Source organism: Pelodiscus sinensis, chromosome 10, assembly GCF_049634645.1.
Source record: "Pelodiscus sinensis isolate JC-2024 chromosome 10, ASM4963464v1, whole genome shotgun sequence".
NCBI lineage: Eukaryota > Metazoa > Chordata > Testudines > Trionychidae > Pelodiscus > Pelodiscus sinensis.
The window spans coordinates 26,824,083-26,841,352 of NC_134720.1; the positions used below are offsets into that span (position 1 = coordinate 26,824,083).

At 44.1% G+C, this 17,270-nt stretch overlaps 1 protein-coding gene across 9 annotated transcripts in view; it reads left to right on the forward strand.

The window, feature by feature from the left end:
* The window catches only part of MED12L (mediator complex subunit 12L), a 348,149-nt gene that overhangs the window by 51,082 nt on the left and 279,797 nt on the right, over positions 1 to 17,270 (forward strand). For all 9 annotated transcript variants that reach the window (XM_075937723.1, XM_075937724.1, XM_075937726.1 and 6 more), the window contains exons 5-8: positions 10,357 to 10,526; positions 14,390 to 14,500; positions 14,965 to 15,234; positions 16,694 to 16,843. In XM_075937723.1, coding sequence (XP_075793838.1) covers positions 10,357 to 10,526; positions 14,390 to 14,500; positions 14,965 to 15,234; positions 16,694 to 16,843 — 701 coding nt within the window. The remainder of the gene's footprint in view (positions 1 to 10,356; positions 10,527 to 14,389; positions 14,501 to 14,964; positions 15,235 to 16,693; positions 16,844 to 17,270) is intronic.

A 17,270-nucleotide genomic window follows, 5' to 3' on the forward strand; every position in this document is an offset into this window, starting at 1 on the left:
GCTAGCTCTGGTGGCAAGAGCAACAGCAACAGCTCCCTGGGAGAAGGGGAGTGCTTCTTCCCCGTGAGCCCGATAGTGCAGTGAGGCTCGGGGCTTTCTCTCCACCTCCCCAGCGGGAAGCCGGGGCTGGTGCTCCAACCTCACAAGGGAGGGTGAGGCTGTACCGCCAGCGCGGGCTCCCCACTGTGGGAGAAAGGGGGGGGGCTGAGCTCTAGCCGCAGACCATATGCAAGGTGACCATGGAGTCCCTCTCGTACGAGCCTTCATTCTCCAAAGTCTGAGTATGTTTGGACCCAGTGTTCATGTTGGGGCCCAGATACTCTGTAATCTGTAACGATTGGTGGAGTGCATTTCAGGGCTTGGTTGAAATGGGGCTGTGTCCTATCACCAGTGACTGGTAAAAGACCCAAAACACTGAAATAGGTTTATGCCTCCATGTTCTGTTCTTGTTTCCTTAAGTCAGACAAGGGAGCCTTCTCCTGATTTTTGACTTGGCTGGTTTGGTGTGGGGTGCCTTTTGTCTGTGGTTAATAAAAAAGTGCTCTCTGGTGGAATTTGGTCTGCCTTTTTTTCCCTCCCTTCCCTCTCTGCTCCTGCTCTCTCCTCTCCCTCCCCCCACTCCATTCCGTTCCTCTACAAGAGAAGTTCATCTCTATATCAATGAGGCAGATTTGCAACTTTTTGGGGGACTTGCCACTTTGCTCATTGCACTGCCTCACCTTGTTCCTTGCTGCCTCTAACTTTGTGTTTCACCCTTAGCACTTTTAGCTCTGGTTTACACTAGGGAGTTATTTTGAAATAACCCCCCTTATTTCAACATAATAAGCGGAGCATCCACAATATGAAGTGTGTTTTTTTTTTTTTTTTTTTTAAAAAGGTCTGGTTATTTCAAAATCTGGACTCCTGCTTTCCTCTGGGAATAACACTTATTTTGGAATTATTTCAGGAGTTATTTCAAAGTTAGTTATTTCAAAATAATTTCTTAGTATAGACATGTCCTTAGTGTAGCAGAATTTCTTCTCTTTCGGCCCGAGCTTGGGGGTGTGGTACATGTTGCAACAGAGCTTTTCCCACCTCTTGTGACCCTTCCAGCTGCGGTGTATGGGTGCAGCAGTAGATCTGCTTTGCTGCCATATGCTCCACTTGATGGCTGGGGGAAAGGTCTGGCAGAACCAGGCCCTCTTTCCCCTCCCTGTTGGGAAGAGAATTGGGGAGATGGTGGGGTATTTGCAGTACTCAGTAAAATTAAGAAAAGAAAATCGCTAGATGAGAATCTGCCCCCCACCCCAGTGATGTGTGTTTTAATTCAGCTGCTGGTGGGTGGCTGGGCTGCTGAGTTCATCTCCTGTGTGAGTTCAGGCCACTTTCCTTTTCTCCTCTTCCTTCTGTGACAGTCACTTACCACAACAGCAGGGAGGCAGGAGGCACTGTCAGCTCCTTAAGCAGGGGTGGGGAACCTAAGGCCCAGGGACCAGATGTGGCCTTCAGCTTGCCTGGATCTAGCCTCCAAGGCTCAGGGCGCCCCACCCCCAGCATTAGGGAGCCCATGCTGGAGCTCCAGCCCCCTCTCCTGCCACCCTGCCATGGGGCTGGAGCGTGCAGAATCTACTAGCCTGGGCTCTCCTATGCTGTGATTTGTGAGGGGAATATGGGGAGTGTCTTTCTCTTCACGTGCCATGTCAGTGAGGGTTTTGTTTTGTTTTGGGGGTTTTTGTTTCTCACTTGTGTGTGGCCCCCAATTGATTTTTCTGTGGGTCAGCAGCTCCTGACCCAAAAAAAATCCCTACTCCTGTTTTAAGGGGTCTGCTGCGTGCTCAGCAATCATGGATGGAGAAGAGGAAATGAGCAGACTTCAGAGAGAAGGGGGAGAGACTGAGGGTGCCAGTGTGGGCTTGATGTGTCATTCCCTTCCCTATCTCAAGACCTCTCTAATGTCCTTTAATCCTGTGACCAGTGCTGCCTTGCTTCTCTTTTACTTTTTCTTCTGTTCCTTTGCTGTAGCTCTTTTCCCTCTCTCATTCCCCAACCTGTTATTCGTTTGTATAGGACATACAATGTTCTGGGCACTTACGCGCCTGCTGTCTCCTGTCTCCTGCTTTTTCTATTCCACTCCAGTTTCTGTCCTTTTTTTGCTCTTACTGCTGTTCCAAACAGTATTTTGGATGGACCCTAGGAAGGTTACAGTTTTTACCACTGCAAATACATGTTCGTGTTCCCTAATCATGGTGAATAGCTCTGCTAGAGATTTTCTTAGAGACAGCACATCACACTATCCCATGGAGATAAAAATGACTACCTTTGAGTACCAAAGGCATATCTTTTCAGCCTTGAATGAATAATGGTAATAGTGCATTTAAACCAAATTGGATGAAGCTTATCTCTTATTAAAGAAGAAAGAAAAATAAATATGTTAAGTCCTCTGAGCAAAGTCCATATCCTCAGTGGGTGTAACTTGTGGCATCAGTAATTTCAGTTTACATCAGCTGAGGCAGCAGCTGAGACAGTATTTGTGAAGAAAATGTTGTTCTGTTTACTGGAAAGGGAGAGCCAGTTGTACGTCAGAGAGAAAAATAGGTGGGTGCATACTTCTGGTTTCAGTTCTGTCTTCGGTCAGTTCCATTATGACACGTGGAGGAGGCTCATGATTATCAGAATGACACGAGATAACAGGACTATCCTGAGGCTGATGCACTTAGTTTTTGGTTCAGTATTACATTAATGTTCCAACACAGATTTAATTTTCAATGTGGCAAATGGCTGCTAAAGATTACATTATACATGCAAGTTCTCTATTTTGCAAAGGTTATTTAGAGCTTTCTGAGAATAATTATACAGTAAATCACTGATTAGTTTTTGGCAGTCTTCAAAATGTTTCAGGTCTGTGCCTTAAATAATGAAAACGATTCATTCTCCATGGTTTCTAACTCTGTGGCACTAAGGTACTGGTAATAAATTGCCTTGGGAAAATTATCCTTTCACAGCGTGACATTGAAAAGAAGTGTGAAATAGGCAGATTTGTAATAGTTTCTTAGAAAATTGAGTGAATGTTTTGAAGCAAATATTTACTAAACATTTCTATATGATTGTTTTAAGCTTAAACAACATTGAAAAGTATTACATGTTTTTGTACCAAGCCACTAGCTTTGAAAAGAGAAACTTTCCAATAGAGATGTTGGTGGCAGAACTCCTCTGTTAGAAATTCAGGGGGAAAGGTTCAAAGATGAGCAAGCTAGCATAAAGCTGGCGGAGCAAATATGGCACAAGACAAAGGTGTAAACCTGTGGCCTGTCATATGGAAAGTCCCTGTAGTTCTGGCAGTAAACTGGTTTAGACTTTCAAAGCAGTGCTTTTATGCATTCATAGAAATATGTGCTATTCTCAAATGTATTGCATGCTGATTGAACATAACTCTGTAACAGATGTTTGTCTCTTGTGGGGTATTAAAAATATTCTTAGTAAATTCAGCGGAACTGTTAAGAGGGTGGAAAAGAAGAATTCAAAATTATCACCTAAATTATCACCCCATATTAACTTAGGGTTGTGGTCACCAACCCAAAAATTGCGATCGACTGGTCAATTTTTGGGGGTACGACCAGTCAATTGCAAGGTGTTCAGCCCCCCTCATTCTCTTCCACCCCAGGGAAAATGGAGATAGCGCTGGCTTCCTGTGGGAGAGGGGAAGTCCCCGGCTGTGCACCAGATATGGCATCTCAGGAAGCACGTGCACTGCTCTTCCTCTCCTCAAAACAGCTGGCATGCTTCCTGAAAAGTCAGAGCTGGCACGCAGCCGGGGGCTTCCTTCCCCGTGCTGCCTGCTTGCCTGCTTTCCTGTGCCAGGGGTTGGGGGGAGAAGTCCCCGGCTGCGTGCCAGCTCCAGCTTCTCAGGAAGCATGCCGGCAGTTTTGGGGAGGGGAAGAGCAGCATGCTTTGTGGGATCCCCAGATACTGGCTGAGCTGTCGCTGTCCCCACCCACTGTTTAGACCTGCCAACAGTGACCAGGCCTCCACCAACAACCTGCCCCCTTCCCAGACCCCCATTAGTACCCTGTGATGCAGCCCCATGGGAGGGGGGAGAGAGGGCAGGTAGGACTGAGGTTCAAGGCCTCAGGCCATATTAACTTTTCTGAGGTTCCCCTCTACACTCTGAGGTGGGGCCAAAAATGAGAGATCCAGTGTGTGGGACAGGGATGGAGGTGCAGAATCTGGGTGGAAAACAGGGTACAGGAGCAAGCTGGGGGTAGGTGTCTGTCCAGGAGGGAGGGAGGGAACAGGGTGCTGGTAGGGATCTGGATAGGGGGTAGGAGCAGGGTGCTGGTGAGTGTCTAGCCAGGAGGTAGAGGCGGGGTGCTGGTGGGTTTCTGGAAATGAGGCAGGGGTGGGGTGGTGTCTGGCCAGGGGATAGAAGCAGGATGCTGGTGAGTGTCTGGAAATGAGACCGGCACAGGGTGCTGGATGGTGTCTGGGCAAAGTGCTGAATGGGGTCTGGGCAGAGTGCTGGTGTGTCAGTTGGGGCCACATCAGTGAGGTTTGGGTTTTTTTGGAGGGGTGGTTTTATTGCATCTCACTTGTGTGGTCCCTGACTGATTTTTCTGTGGGTCAGTGGCCCCTGACCCAAAACAGGTTCTCTGCCCCTCCCATAAATAAAGACAATGCTGCAACATTGTGTGTTTGATATAATAATATTTTAAAAATAAAGCCTGGACAACAAGCCCCCATCTGGTCATAGCACTGGCCACATAACATTACTGCATGCCCCCAAACCCTGAGTCTATCATACACCTGAGCCCCTCACATCCCCAAACTTCTGCACCCCCACAGTCCCAATCTTCTGCCACAACACTCCTGCACCATGCACACACTGCAAATCTGTGTCCAGTGCCCATCATACTCCCAGCCCTACTTCTCTGAGCCTCTCATATGACCCAGCCCAAACTTCTGCAAATCCACAAGCCTATGGCTTGCTTAGCACCCCAACCCTTCATCTGATCTCAACATTCTCCAGCCTGGAGCCCCCTCCCTGAGACAGCAACCCTTTCTCCACTTCCTCTTGCACCCAAATTCTCTCAGAGCTTGCCCTTCTCAATCCTTCCCTCACCCAAATCCGTCATTCCCATCCCAGAGCCCGTACCTCCTGTCTCAACCCAGTGAGAGTGAGTAAGGGCTGAGGACAGCAAATGATGGAGAGGAGGGGAACAGAGAGGGTGGGACCTCAAGGAAGAGGTGGGGTCTTGGGAAAGGGTTAGGGTAGATCTTGGCTTGCATGACATTTCAAAAGTGATCTTGGGTGTAAAAAGGTTGGAGACCACTGATTTAGGGCTTGTCTACACAGAGTTAGTGGATGGCACTCTGGGGTGTGAATCTATAGCACATCAGAGGGGGAGGGGAATGGTTTTCCATGAATGTCACTCCCTGGCTTCCAAAAGCACAGGGCTGGTAGGTAACAGATGATAAATGCATAATTGTGTCCTGTGTGGTGTGAAAGTCCTACAAAGACAGAATCTGAAAGCTGAGAGGGGTGTTTGGTTTTTTGATAGGCAAGACATTAGAATACTTTACAAATATTAAGGTAAAGTTCAGCAAACGACCTCCATGACTTCAGTGAAAATGGTAGGAGTTCATACAAGAGCAACTAGGAAGGAGCATGGCAGAAAGGGATCTAGGGGTCATAGTGGACCACAAGTTGAATATGAGTCAACAGTGTGATGCTGTTGCCAAAAAAGCAAATATGATTCTAGGTTGTATCAACAGGTGTGTTGTAAGCAAAACTCGTGAAGTCATTCTGCCGCTCTACTCTGCACTAGTTAGGCCTCAGCTGGAGTACTGTGTCCAGTTCTGGGCGCCACATTTCAAGAAAGATGTGGAGAAATTGGAAAGGGTACAGAGAAGAGCGACAAGAATGATGAAAGGTCTAGAGAACATGACCTATGAAGCCAGGCTTCATGAACTGGGCTTGTTTAGTTTGGAAAAAAGAAGATTAAGGTGGGACATGATAGCGGTTTTCAAATATCTAAAAGGGTGTCACAAGGAGGAAGGAGAAAATTTGTTCCTCTTGGTTTCTGAGGACAGGACAAGGAGTAATGGGCTTAAAGTGCAGCAAGGGAGGTTTAGATTGGACATTAGGAAAAAATTCCTAACTGTCAGGGTGGTCAAATATTGGAATAAATTGCCAAGGGAGGTGGTGGAATCTCCCTCTCTGGAGATATTTAAGAACAGGTTAGATAGACATCTGTCAGGGATGGTGTAGGTGGAGCTTGGTCCTGCCTTGAGGGTGGGGGGCTGGACTCGATGACCTCTTGAGGTCCCTTCCAGTCCTATTATTCTATGATTCTATGATTCTATGAACTGCTGACAGGAAGAGCCAAAGTTTTGAGTGCAATGAGTTAGAAGTAAAGATTTAAAACCAAATGTGCAGTTCCAAGTGCCTCAAAACAGACTTTTAAATTCATATCCAGATGCATGTTTTATGTGTCTATGTGGAAGTATTTGTATTTCAAAGGAAGAAAAAGAGGTAAGGTGAGGGTAGAAATCTGAGGCGTAGCCTTTTAAAAGGAATGCTACAAATATTGGGTGTTCTCCATAGCTATCAGCTGTAAAGTTAGATGTAATAGCTCTTCTCTGAAGCAAGAAAAGGTCCAGTTTGTAGAAGCTGTTCTGATAAACTCGATGAGGCAGTGGGGCATACCACAGAAAGGAATAAAAAATATTAGCAGATACTTGAATCTTATTTTGAGTAGCCCAAAGTGCTGCAATTAGAGTAATGGGGAACTCTTCAGTTAGCAAAACTTCAATGGGTTAAAACTGAAGGGTTTGGGTAACATCCTAAAAGTTTGCTTGGTGTTTGCCATCCAGACTTACCTGTTCCATTGACTTGTGGCAAGAAGCTCTGCTGCTTCTTTCTGATCTGCCCAAAATCTTTGGAAAAGATCTCCCAGGGAGTGGGCAGCTTCCCATACCTGTCCCATTGAGTAGTTTCCCGCCCATTCTGGATTATGAAACTGGAAATTCTCCTTCCTGCTTTGCCTTTCTTTAAATGGCCATTTTCTCCATTGGGAGTCAAAAGGAGACTGAATAGCTCAGGTCAGGGAAATTGCATTCTAGCCTCTTTGTAAAGCACCGAGTACATATTTGATCCTATAAAACATGGCAAAATAAATTCTTTACTTGTGCAATGTAACTTATTTTTAAGAAATCCTTAAATTGTATAATTGAACCTACATTTTGTAAATTAAGCTTCTTGACTGTGACCTTCTAAGTCACTGAAGTGGGTGGTGACCCAGGTTTTTGTGTGTCTCTTTCCTGTGTGTAAAGAAAGGAGGAACACAGTATTTGTTATACATTGCTCTCTCGTGTGTGGACTCAAGTGGCCTGGCACTAGTAGCTTTAGCTGAAGTTGGTTTTGATGTTCAGGACAGCATTCTTGTTACCCATCTCTTAGCTCAGTCACTATTGGCTCTGGTCATGTGGCCAGACTGGTAGGCCCAGGTGGTAGGGGGGGTGTATATAAGAAAGTGCCAATGTATAGTCAGGTGCAGTAATGGCCATTTTCAGAGTTACATGGAAACCTTCTGTGGCAGTAGACTGTGTGGTCAATTGGTTGTGTTTGCCTTTCTCAGCACATTTTGCAGGGCTCACATGGTAAAACAGCTGTTACCTATTGAAGCTGGAGCTAAAAATTGATGACACCTCTTTATGTGATCATGATACCCTTGTCATGAGTCTTTTTGAGAGAGTGAGAGAATTATGGTTGGGAGATGTATGATTCTCAAGTTGTTATGCACCAAGAGATTGTGTGCTGTCTGTAGGCATACAGTGACCACAGACTGCCAGGGCTGGGTGCCCCTGAATGACTGTTGGTTACTTTTGATTTAAGGTTTTGGGCAGAGGCCTTTCAAATAAATGTGAGTATTGTCAGAAATGCCAAGTGGCATAAGCAAGGTGCCACTAGCTCTTTGCGATACAGAATGAAATGAAGTTGACGTTTTTATGCTTTGAGGTTGCCAAAGGTGATCCAGTGGGTGGATTTTTCACCTATGGTTTTAATGTAACTTAATTTGTACTAATTCTCCAAGCTTCCACAAAAGCATCCTGCTTTGTAGAATCCCTGGTTGGTTGAGACAGAGAGAAGCAGTATTGTTTGCTGTCTGTCAATGTCATGACCTGTATGACAAGCTGTGCAAGATGACTCAAATATGTGATTGCATCTTTGTTGGCCTGATGTAAGAACCTTCAAAGCAACCTTGTTTTGATGCATTTGACATTGCAGTGGCCAGTCTGTTGACCTAATAAACTGCTCTAAGAAGGTTATGTTCTAGAGGAAAAAACTAAAATCAGTATTCCTTTGAAACTGATGTATAACGTTATAAGAACAATTTTGTTTCCAATCATTTTGGCTTTTGTAAAATCCTTTTAGTTTTGTTACTAGATGACCTATCCAGCATTGCTCAGATCCTTAACTCAGTTAATTTTTGTTTTCTCCTCATTTAAACCATTGGTCTGGCTGGGACAGGGGATGAGGGATTCAGTGTACAGGCTGCCCTTGGGAGAGAGGACAACACCAGCCCTCTCTCACTGCAGCAGCTTGAGGCCAGGTGAGAAGCACCTCTCCATGGCCACTGCAGCTCCAGCGGGCACAGACAGGGGAAGGGTGCATGTTCCTGAACTGGGGCAGGTCCAGTTTCATCTACCCCCTGGTCTCCCCAGCCGGAGCGAAGAATGGAGCAAACTGTGCACTTCCTCTTACTCCATGACAAAGGGGAACAGCCAGCAATTTTCCTATATGAAGGGCGGGGGGTGGAGGAGAGCTGCAGTTGCCCCCCCCCCCCGAACGGCACCTTAGGGGTGTGAGGCTCAGGATTGGGGCTGTCTTGGAGAGGGGGTGGTACACCACAGCCAGTTCCATTCACCTGCCTGGTGATCCTGTCTATTTTCTCTATGGTGTTTATGCGTCCCTGTATGCATGGGAGAAGCTTCAGCCCCCCACTTCTCCCGAAACCCTTACCTTGCTTTAACTTACGAGGAAAGGAAGCTGCACACCTGATTTGGTGGTCCTAGTTCTTACCGTTTAGGAGAAGTTCTCTTTATGGCCCTCTGTAAAAAGTGGGGAGGTGGAAGCTTCAGCCACCTTCTCCCACAACTAACCCTTATCTTGCTTCAAGTTATGGTAAGAGGAAGCTGTATAACAAATTTAGCGATCCTAACTCTTACCATTTAAGAGGAGTTCTTGAACAAACAAAGGCAAACTCTCAAATGTATAGTCGCTAATTCTGGGAGGAGTAAGATTCCACATCCAAGTAATTGATTATAATATATTTATTCCTACACTTCTATACAAGGTTGCTTTGTGATTTGAATATTGACCCTTGGCGGAGCAGATGAGTGATTACCTAAAGATGCACAGGTTGGACCTCTCTGGTCTGGCTCCTTCGGGACCTGACCAGTTCCAAACAAGGGAATTTGAAGGACAACGGAAGGTCCCCTGTTACCAGTACCCTAGTCACTCCTCCGCATTGGGCTGCCACAACCCACCCCTTTCTTGTCAGGCTGCTGTGCTGCTGTGGCCCTGATAGCCTGGGCTGTTGCGTCTCCCACCCTGGCAACCCGGGTTGCCACTTTTCTGGCTCCAGCCCCGCTGGGTTCCCTGCTGCCTGCCTTTGTGCCACTGGGCTACCGGCCAGGACTCCCTGGACCAGGAATATCTGTGGTCACAGATGTCACCAGACCAGAGATTCCCAGTTTTGGGAGGTTCAACCTGTAATTTGTATTTGTACCTTTTTAAATTACACATTCCTTAAGCTAGCATGCTAGTTACATATTTATTGGTGTACACTTTGGAAACAAAGCTCAGGAAATGCGCACACACTAAACCTGTTAATTCAGAACTATGTTAGAGTTGCTGTTGAATGTTTTGAAAAGTTATTTTGACTGTAGAACACTGTTTCTCAAAGTGATCTGTGAAACCACTCTAAGAAATCTGCTAACTGGCTATTCTGGTGTGTTTATTTACCGGCTCTGTGGTCATGGAACCTTGTGGCTGTCATTGGCTCTGGTTCACCGTTTGCAGCCAAGGAGAGTTGCAGGAAGTGGCGACGCAGCTCATGCTGCTTCCCGTGGCTCCCCTTGTCTGCAAACAGCGAACCGGAGCCAATGGAGCTGCAAGGTTTTGTGGCCACAGAGCTGGTAAATAAAGGCACTGGAGCAGCCAGTTAGCAGCTTTCTCAAAGTGGTTTTGCGGATGCTTTGAGAAACACTACTGTAGAGGTAATTGAATAGTTGTGTTTTTACTATGAAGGATCAAATAAACTATGTCATCACATGAAAAGAAAGATGTCAATTTTTAATTTTAAACTTATTTCATAGAATGGACTCAAATCTCAACCCGGTACCTTCGAGAGCAGCTGGCAAAGATTGCAGAATTTTATCATGTGACCGCAAACCAAGTTGGTGGTTCAGTAGCTATGCCTCAAGAGGTGGAACAAGCTCTGAAGCAGTGGGAATATAATGAAAAGTTGGCATTTTATTTGTTCCAGGTAACCTTGTAATAAGTGCATTTTGGGGGGATTATTGTATTAGATAGGGTTAAATTTTAAAATTAACTTAGAAGTAATTGGACACTTTGCCCACTCTTTCATAATTTGTAATTAGCATCTTACAATTTATGCATGTATTAATATTTGCTTAGTATGTTTTTGGATTTGATTTAGAGAAGGTTAAAGGCATTCAGATTTAGGGCTGAACTTTCAAGTGTGTGTCTTTTTTTTAAATGTGTGCCTGATTTAGGACATTTTAAGGTATTTTTTTTTTCAGAAATTCTGCAGCTACTGCAATTGTGGGTACTCATCCCTGCAGAAGATCATGCGCTACTAGCGCTGTACACCAAAAATGGATGCATCCAAAACAGAATGCCTTTTTAAAAATAGGGGTCTCCTTTCCCAGTACTTTGATGTATGCACAGTTACTGTCACTGTGACAAAGCTGCAACTGTCTTGTCTTATTACTGTTTAATTTTGCATGAAATAAATTTAAACCATTTATAATTTAGGAAGAAATGCACATGGTTATCAACCGTCACATTTTTAGTCACTGAAACAGATAATGAGCAAATTAATATGTTCATTCAGGTGCAACCTGCTGATAGCAAACTCTGGGCTTCATATTTGCTAATGAAAGAGCTACTTGTTCATAATAGTATAGCGTCTGGTGAATGGTCAAGTCTCCCTCCTCCCTGCCTTGTAAGCTGATTGATTTTTTTTTTTAATATAAAAATGGACTAGAAACAGTAAAACTTCAACAACGTGGGATGTGTGAGGGGGTGAGCCCTCTGGGGTGTGGGAGTGGCTCAGGGCTAGTGCAGAGAGTTGAGGTGCAGGAGGGGTTGAAGGCTCTGGCTGGGTGTGTGGGGTTATGGGTAAGGAGTGTGGAACTTGCATGGGGCATGTCAGAAGCCTCTTTGAATCAAGGAGACACGGTAGCTATTCCCCAGAGCAGGTTGGGCCAGTGTGGTGCGGCCGACCTGAGGCTCCTTTGGGCATGTGGGGGGTTCTCGGGGCAGAGGGCTTGTGGCCCCAGCCAAGAGAGGGGGTGAGGAGGGTGGCAGCCAGCTCAGGGGAAGGCACATAGGGGTGGTAGTCAGGGCCAAGGGAGGGCCAGCCCCAAACATAGGTGGAGCTGCGCCCCCTGTACTTTGAATATTGGTGGAACACTAGCACCATGGACCCATATAACTCACCACCTATAACAGGACAGTGTAATTCAGCTCAACTGTATCTTCAGGTTTTTGTTTTTGTTTTTGGGCAGGTAGAGAGGGTGCTTCTTCCATAAACCTCATTTTCTGTGCAAATTATCTGAGTGAAGCACAATGAGGTCAGCTAGCATAATGTGTTGGACAGAGTGTAAAATAGGGTTAAAGCTCAAGATTATCTGAGTCTTTAATTAGATTAATCACTTGCTCAGCCCATAAGAGCCTGTGGCTTCCATAATTGTATTTTCAGCATGTATTTGCCAGTTGTGATTCTAGTGCTTGTCCATGCATTCCATTCCTGGGACATGTGCAGCCTGTCCACCTGAAACACTTCTTTTGGCCAGCAGTGTCTGTAGGGGGCTGTGCCTACAACTTAAGGTTCCTTGTGCCTCCAATGAAGGGGCGGGAATGTCAACATGTAGACGATTACAAGATTAACTGATAAACCTGGGTTTATTGGTTAATCTTGTCAACTACATGCACTCCTCTGCCCTTGTTGCCCCTGTATCCCAGCTCCCCATGAACATTGGATCCACCTGCTCCCCTCCCCCTGCTGCAAGCAGTATGTAGGGTGAGGAGGACAGGTGGCAGGAGCTGGTGCTGGGGGGAACCAGCTTAAAAGATGGTTCCCTCCTCACCCCCCAGCACCAGCTCTGCAGTGCCACCTCTTTATCAGAGGCAGCAGTGCAAGGTGGCAGGTGGAGTTGGTCTTCGCAGGAAGCTGGTTATTAAACTGGTTCCCCTTGTGGACAGGGTCCCACCTGCCTCCCCATGCTGCTGCCTCTGATAGAGAAGCAGCAGTGCGGGGTGTCAGGGGGCTCCCTGGGAGTTGGGCCTGGAGTGCACTGACTGCTGGCTCCACCTCCCAGGGACTATCAAATAGTTGAGTAACTGCTAAAATTTCATGTAAAATTCAGTTACACAGTATCTAACATGCCTAGGCTACAAGTCAGATTTGCAGTGTCCAAGCTTTGTTGCTCATTGTGCAGTCCCAACCCCCACTCATCTGTTTTTAGGGAGCCCTGTCAAGACAGTATGCTAAATCAGGAGGTGCAGTCACTTCCACATCTCAGAACAGGGAAGAAGTACCTCAAGAACATGGCAGGGCTTTTACTCATTACTTTCTGATTCCCAGAAAGGAAGAGGGATGATCCCTCATTCAGGACCTGGGACAACTAAAACCTTCATGCACAAGTTCACATTGGTAGTTATAATTTTGGTATTTCCAACTCTAGATCCACACGACTGCATATAGCTTTCATTTCCAAGACACCTACTTCTACGTAGTGATTCATTCTGCCTATATAAGGTATCTGAGATGACAAGTGGACAGTTCCCTCTACCAGGATAGTGTTTCACCATTTTACCAATTGACAGCATGAAAGGTATTCACAAAATCCCTAGCAGTAGTTGGGGCTTACCTCAGGAAACAAGGAGTTCAGATTTATCTGTATTTAGGTGACTGGTTCATTTGAAACCTGTCAATGCAACTATTTGCATACTCCATACTACAGGACTGAAACTTTTCATCAAGAACAATCAATATGAACTCCATTTAAAAAAAAAGAAAGTTATAGGAGAGACTTCAGTATCCCCGATGGCAATGGCCTACCTGTAGTCTTTGTTTAGGTGGACTGGTAATATTCACTTCCAATAATCTAAGCTGCTGCTTGTGAGCCACAAGCCATGGAATATGCATGAACAAGTACTCAAAGATAATATAAGTACTTACCCTATAGTAATTGTGTTTCTTTGAGATGTGTTGTCCATGCATATTCCGTGACCCTGCTACTAAGGAGTCTGATAACATCTGGATACTGTATTGGGCTAAGGAATTGAGAGACAGTTGAGGCCATCCTGCTCTTTATGCCTCTTTTCAGTGCATAAGGACACTTAAGGTGAGCCATTGCTTACCCACACACATTGCTGGCCAAAAGAATCTGAACTCAAGTGTATCGGGCATATTTGCACTAACCGTGGAATATATATGGGCCACGTGTCTCTCAGTTATGTAAAGTAAGTTACTGTTTCTTCCTATCTCCTGTTGTAAGTTATAGTAATTTTGGTTTACAAGAAGCTAAAGAAGGTGTAACTAGTAAATAGCTATTGTATAGACTAACCAATGTGCAATTTGAATGGGAATGAAGCCAGGTCACATACAGGGTTTCTTGATTTCCCATTTGCAAAGTATAAGACCATGCTTGTGGAGTTTTCCCTCCTGGTTGGTCAGCCTTGCTCTTCTCCTGCATGGTTCACTGTGTATTCCAACTTGTTTGCCTACCACTAAGCACCTCTTTCTCATCTGATTATTAAAAATAGCAGTAAAAAGGAGTGAATTTATCAAGGGGATAGGGTTCGAACAGTATGGTGAATTTGAACTGTATGCATAGTCCATTCCAGTTCATGGTTGGTTCTTCATCTGCTGGGCTGTTGGAGTAGCATTTGTTCTTGCAGGTTTTTCTTCCAAGGCTAATTTTTAAAAATCTTTTGCAAGTTATAGCATCTTATCATCAAGCCTTAAATTCATTTTGATTTGAAGTCATGTCATCAGATCCAAGTATCATGATACAGGAGCATTCATAACAAAATTATAAAGTTTATTTTGTGCTGCTTCCAATTAATTTTGATGCAATTTTTAAAAAATTCTTTCAGGAGGGAATGCTTGAAAGACATGAGTATTTGACATGGATACTGGATGTTCTGGAAAAAATCAGACCGACAGATGATGAACTTCTTAAACTCTTGTTACCACTAATGTTGCAGGTACAGAACATGGTTTAAAGCTATAGCTATTTTTGAAGCCAATTCTATTTTAAAATACTCTAGGTAATTATTTTTTATTTGGCGTTCATCAAGATATATAAAAATTGTTTATATAGTAATGCTCTACATATAAAATGTGTTGAAATCTTTTCTAGATGCTTTGTATTTGGACTAAGCTGTAGTTTTGTATGCATTTTAATGTTTTAAAAGTCCTCCTGCCTTGAATACGTAAATTAGGTTTTCTTAGTAGAAAAACAAGCTAATACCTGCTCTTTGAAGACAGAAAGTATTTTAAAGAATCAGAACTGTGGGCTAGTGTTTTTTCAACTATGTTTTCTATTAGATCTTCTAGGTACATTAGATGATCCCTTCTGATTTATGTCAATTAGAGATTAGAATCGTAGTGAAAGTGAGTACCTTGAAAAGGCTGTGATGCTTAAGAAATTATGCAATTTTTGTTTCAGTATTCAGAAGAGTTTGTTCAATCAGCCTACCTGTCCCGTCGCCTCGCTTATTTCTGTGCCAGACGACTGTCTTTATTGCTAAGTGATACTCCTAACCTCGTAGCTGCACATTCACCTCATATGATTATTGGACCAAACAATCCTCCTTTGGCAGCTCCAAGTCCTACTGCAAATGGTCCTGTGGTGAGCCCGGTACAGCTAGCCTGTGCAGATTTCTTTTCTTGCCCACAACATCGTCCACTAGTTTATGGACTTAGTTGTATGCTGCAGGTAGGTAGATGATTTCAAGGCTCTAACAATTTTTACTGCAATGTATCTGGGGACTTGATTTATGGGTCTGGTAATGGGATAAAAAGTCTCATACCTAGAGGTCATTATTTTGTATCTATTTGTGACAAATATTATTACCATCTCTTGGTTGCTCATTAGTCAGTTTGAAATGGGTAGTGTCAGTCAAATTCCTAATGGACTCCTGTTGCTTTTGGACAAGGACCTGCCTTTGGAGCTAATGTGTATGTGTTTGCCTCCATATTGGATTTCTGCAGCATGTGCTCCTCCTCTTTCTTAGCCCAGACAAATACATAAAGCTGGTGAACAAGGAGATTTATTTCCTAAGCGGAATTGTCCAGAGAGACTACAGTATGCTCTTCAACCAGATCAATACTAAGTTTTGGTACTGGTTCACGCAGCAGTCAATGGGATATGCCCAGGTTATCTTCAAATGACACTTCTCAGGCAACCTGTTTAGCAGGCTACTGTTGTCAGAATCCAGATCTGGATTTGTGAGAGCAAGAGGAAGAGACTTCAAAGAATATAATTCAGGACTCTGGAACCTCTTCTCAGAAGAAGCTGGGAAGAACCTTACCCTATCAGCTTTTCAAATCATGCTTTAAGAGCCAGTTCCCCTTCACCAAAAAAAGTTTCCAAAAATACAGGGCAAAAAACTTCAAACAGATTGACAATCTCAAAAGTAACTTAGAATTTGTTCTTATGCAAGTAATTTAGAGCAGGATGGGTTGCTATCATAAGCAGCCCCTCTAAGTGGGTTCCTATCTAAATCAGGGGTGGGGAACCTCCGGTCCAAGGGTCGGATGCAGCCCCCACCTTTCCTGGATCTACCCCCTGAGGCTCTGTACCCCCCTGCACTGGGGAACCTGTTCTGGTGCTCTTGGTCTCCGCCCCTCTGCTGCCCCACCTTTCATAATGATAGATTTGCTTAGAAATAAGTGACATTTTCCTGGTGCATTTGAATAGCTCCTTTGTATTTTTAAAGTCTGGGTAGGAAAGGATATTTTAATTAATTAGTTACATTTTAATTTCCCATATGCAACTTCTCTTTGTAAACTAAATCCTAAAATGACACCTATTTGCTGAAAGTTATCCATGTTTCATAGCCAATGTCTGATGGAAATTAGCCTTCAATAAGTGTTCTTTGATGGCAGCATGAAAGCAATGCAAATGTAAATTGAGCAAATGTAGATTTAAATGCAAATTTCAATTTAATAATGAGCAAAGAAAATACAATTTTAATTTAATTTCCCACACTGATGTTTTAAAAAGCCAGTGGTCTGCAAAAGCCTTTTTTAGTCATTTTCACTGCAGTAGTGAGGACAGAAGTGATTTAGTTGAAGAGATTATCTCCTTTTGTTGATGTTTAGCCATGACCCTGTCTATTGCAAATGTTCTGCAAAAGAGATTACTTTTAACTATTTTACATTGTCACTTGCAGACTGTAACTCTCTGTTGCCCAAGTGCCTTGGTGTGGAATTATTCCACAAATGAAAATAAGAGCATTAATCCAGGCTCTCCTCTGGATTTACTTCAAGTTGCTCCATCTAATTTACCCATGCCAGGTGGAAATTCAGCATTTAATCAACAGGTGGGTTTGTTTTGCTTTTGAAGGGCAAAACTCTGCATTTTGTATACCTTCATTAAGACTACAAGGTTTAGGTATGGCTAGTCTTGGTTTGGGATTACTGACATGTTAACTTTTGAATTGTATTAGTTATGGTGTATTAATTGTTTGTCAAATCATTATGAGTATGGGATTAAAGCATTGTGCATTTAAATTACAGCATTGTTAATGATTTCAAAGTAAAGATCTAGAGTTAAACAGATGTTGTTTAGTGGTACAGAACAACAAATAGTAGGAGGTCACACGTTTATATGTAGGAGTGGCTTCTGTGGAGCCACTTGCTCCCCTCCCTGGTGCTGCTGCCTTTGTATCTGCATATGAGCTCCCTCTTCCCTCCTCCAACCCGTGCTGCTGCCTCAGATACAGAGGCAGCAGCATGGGGAAGAAGGGT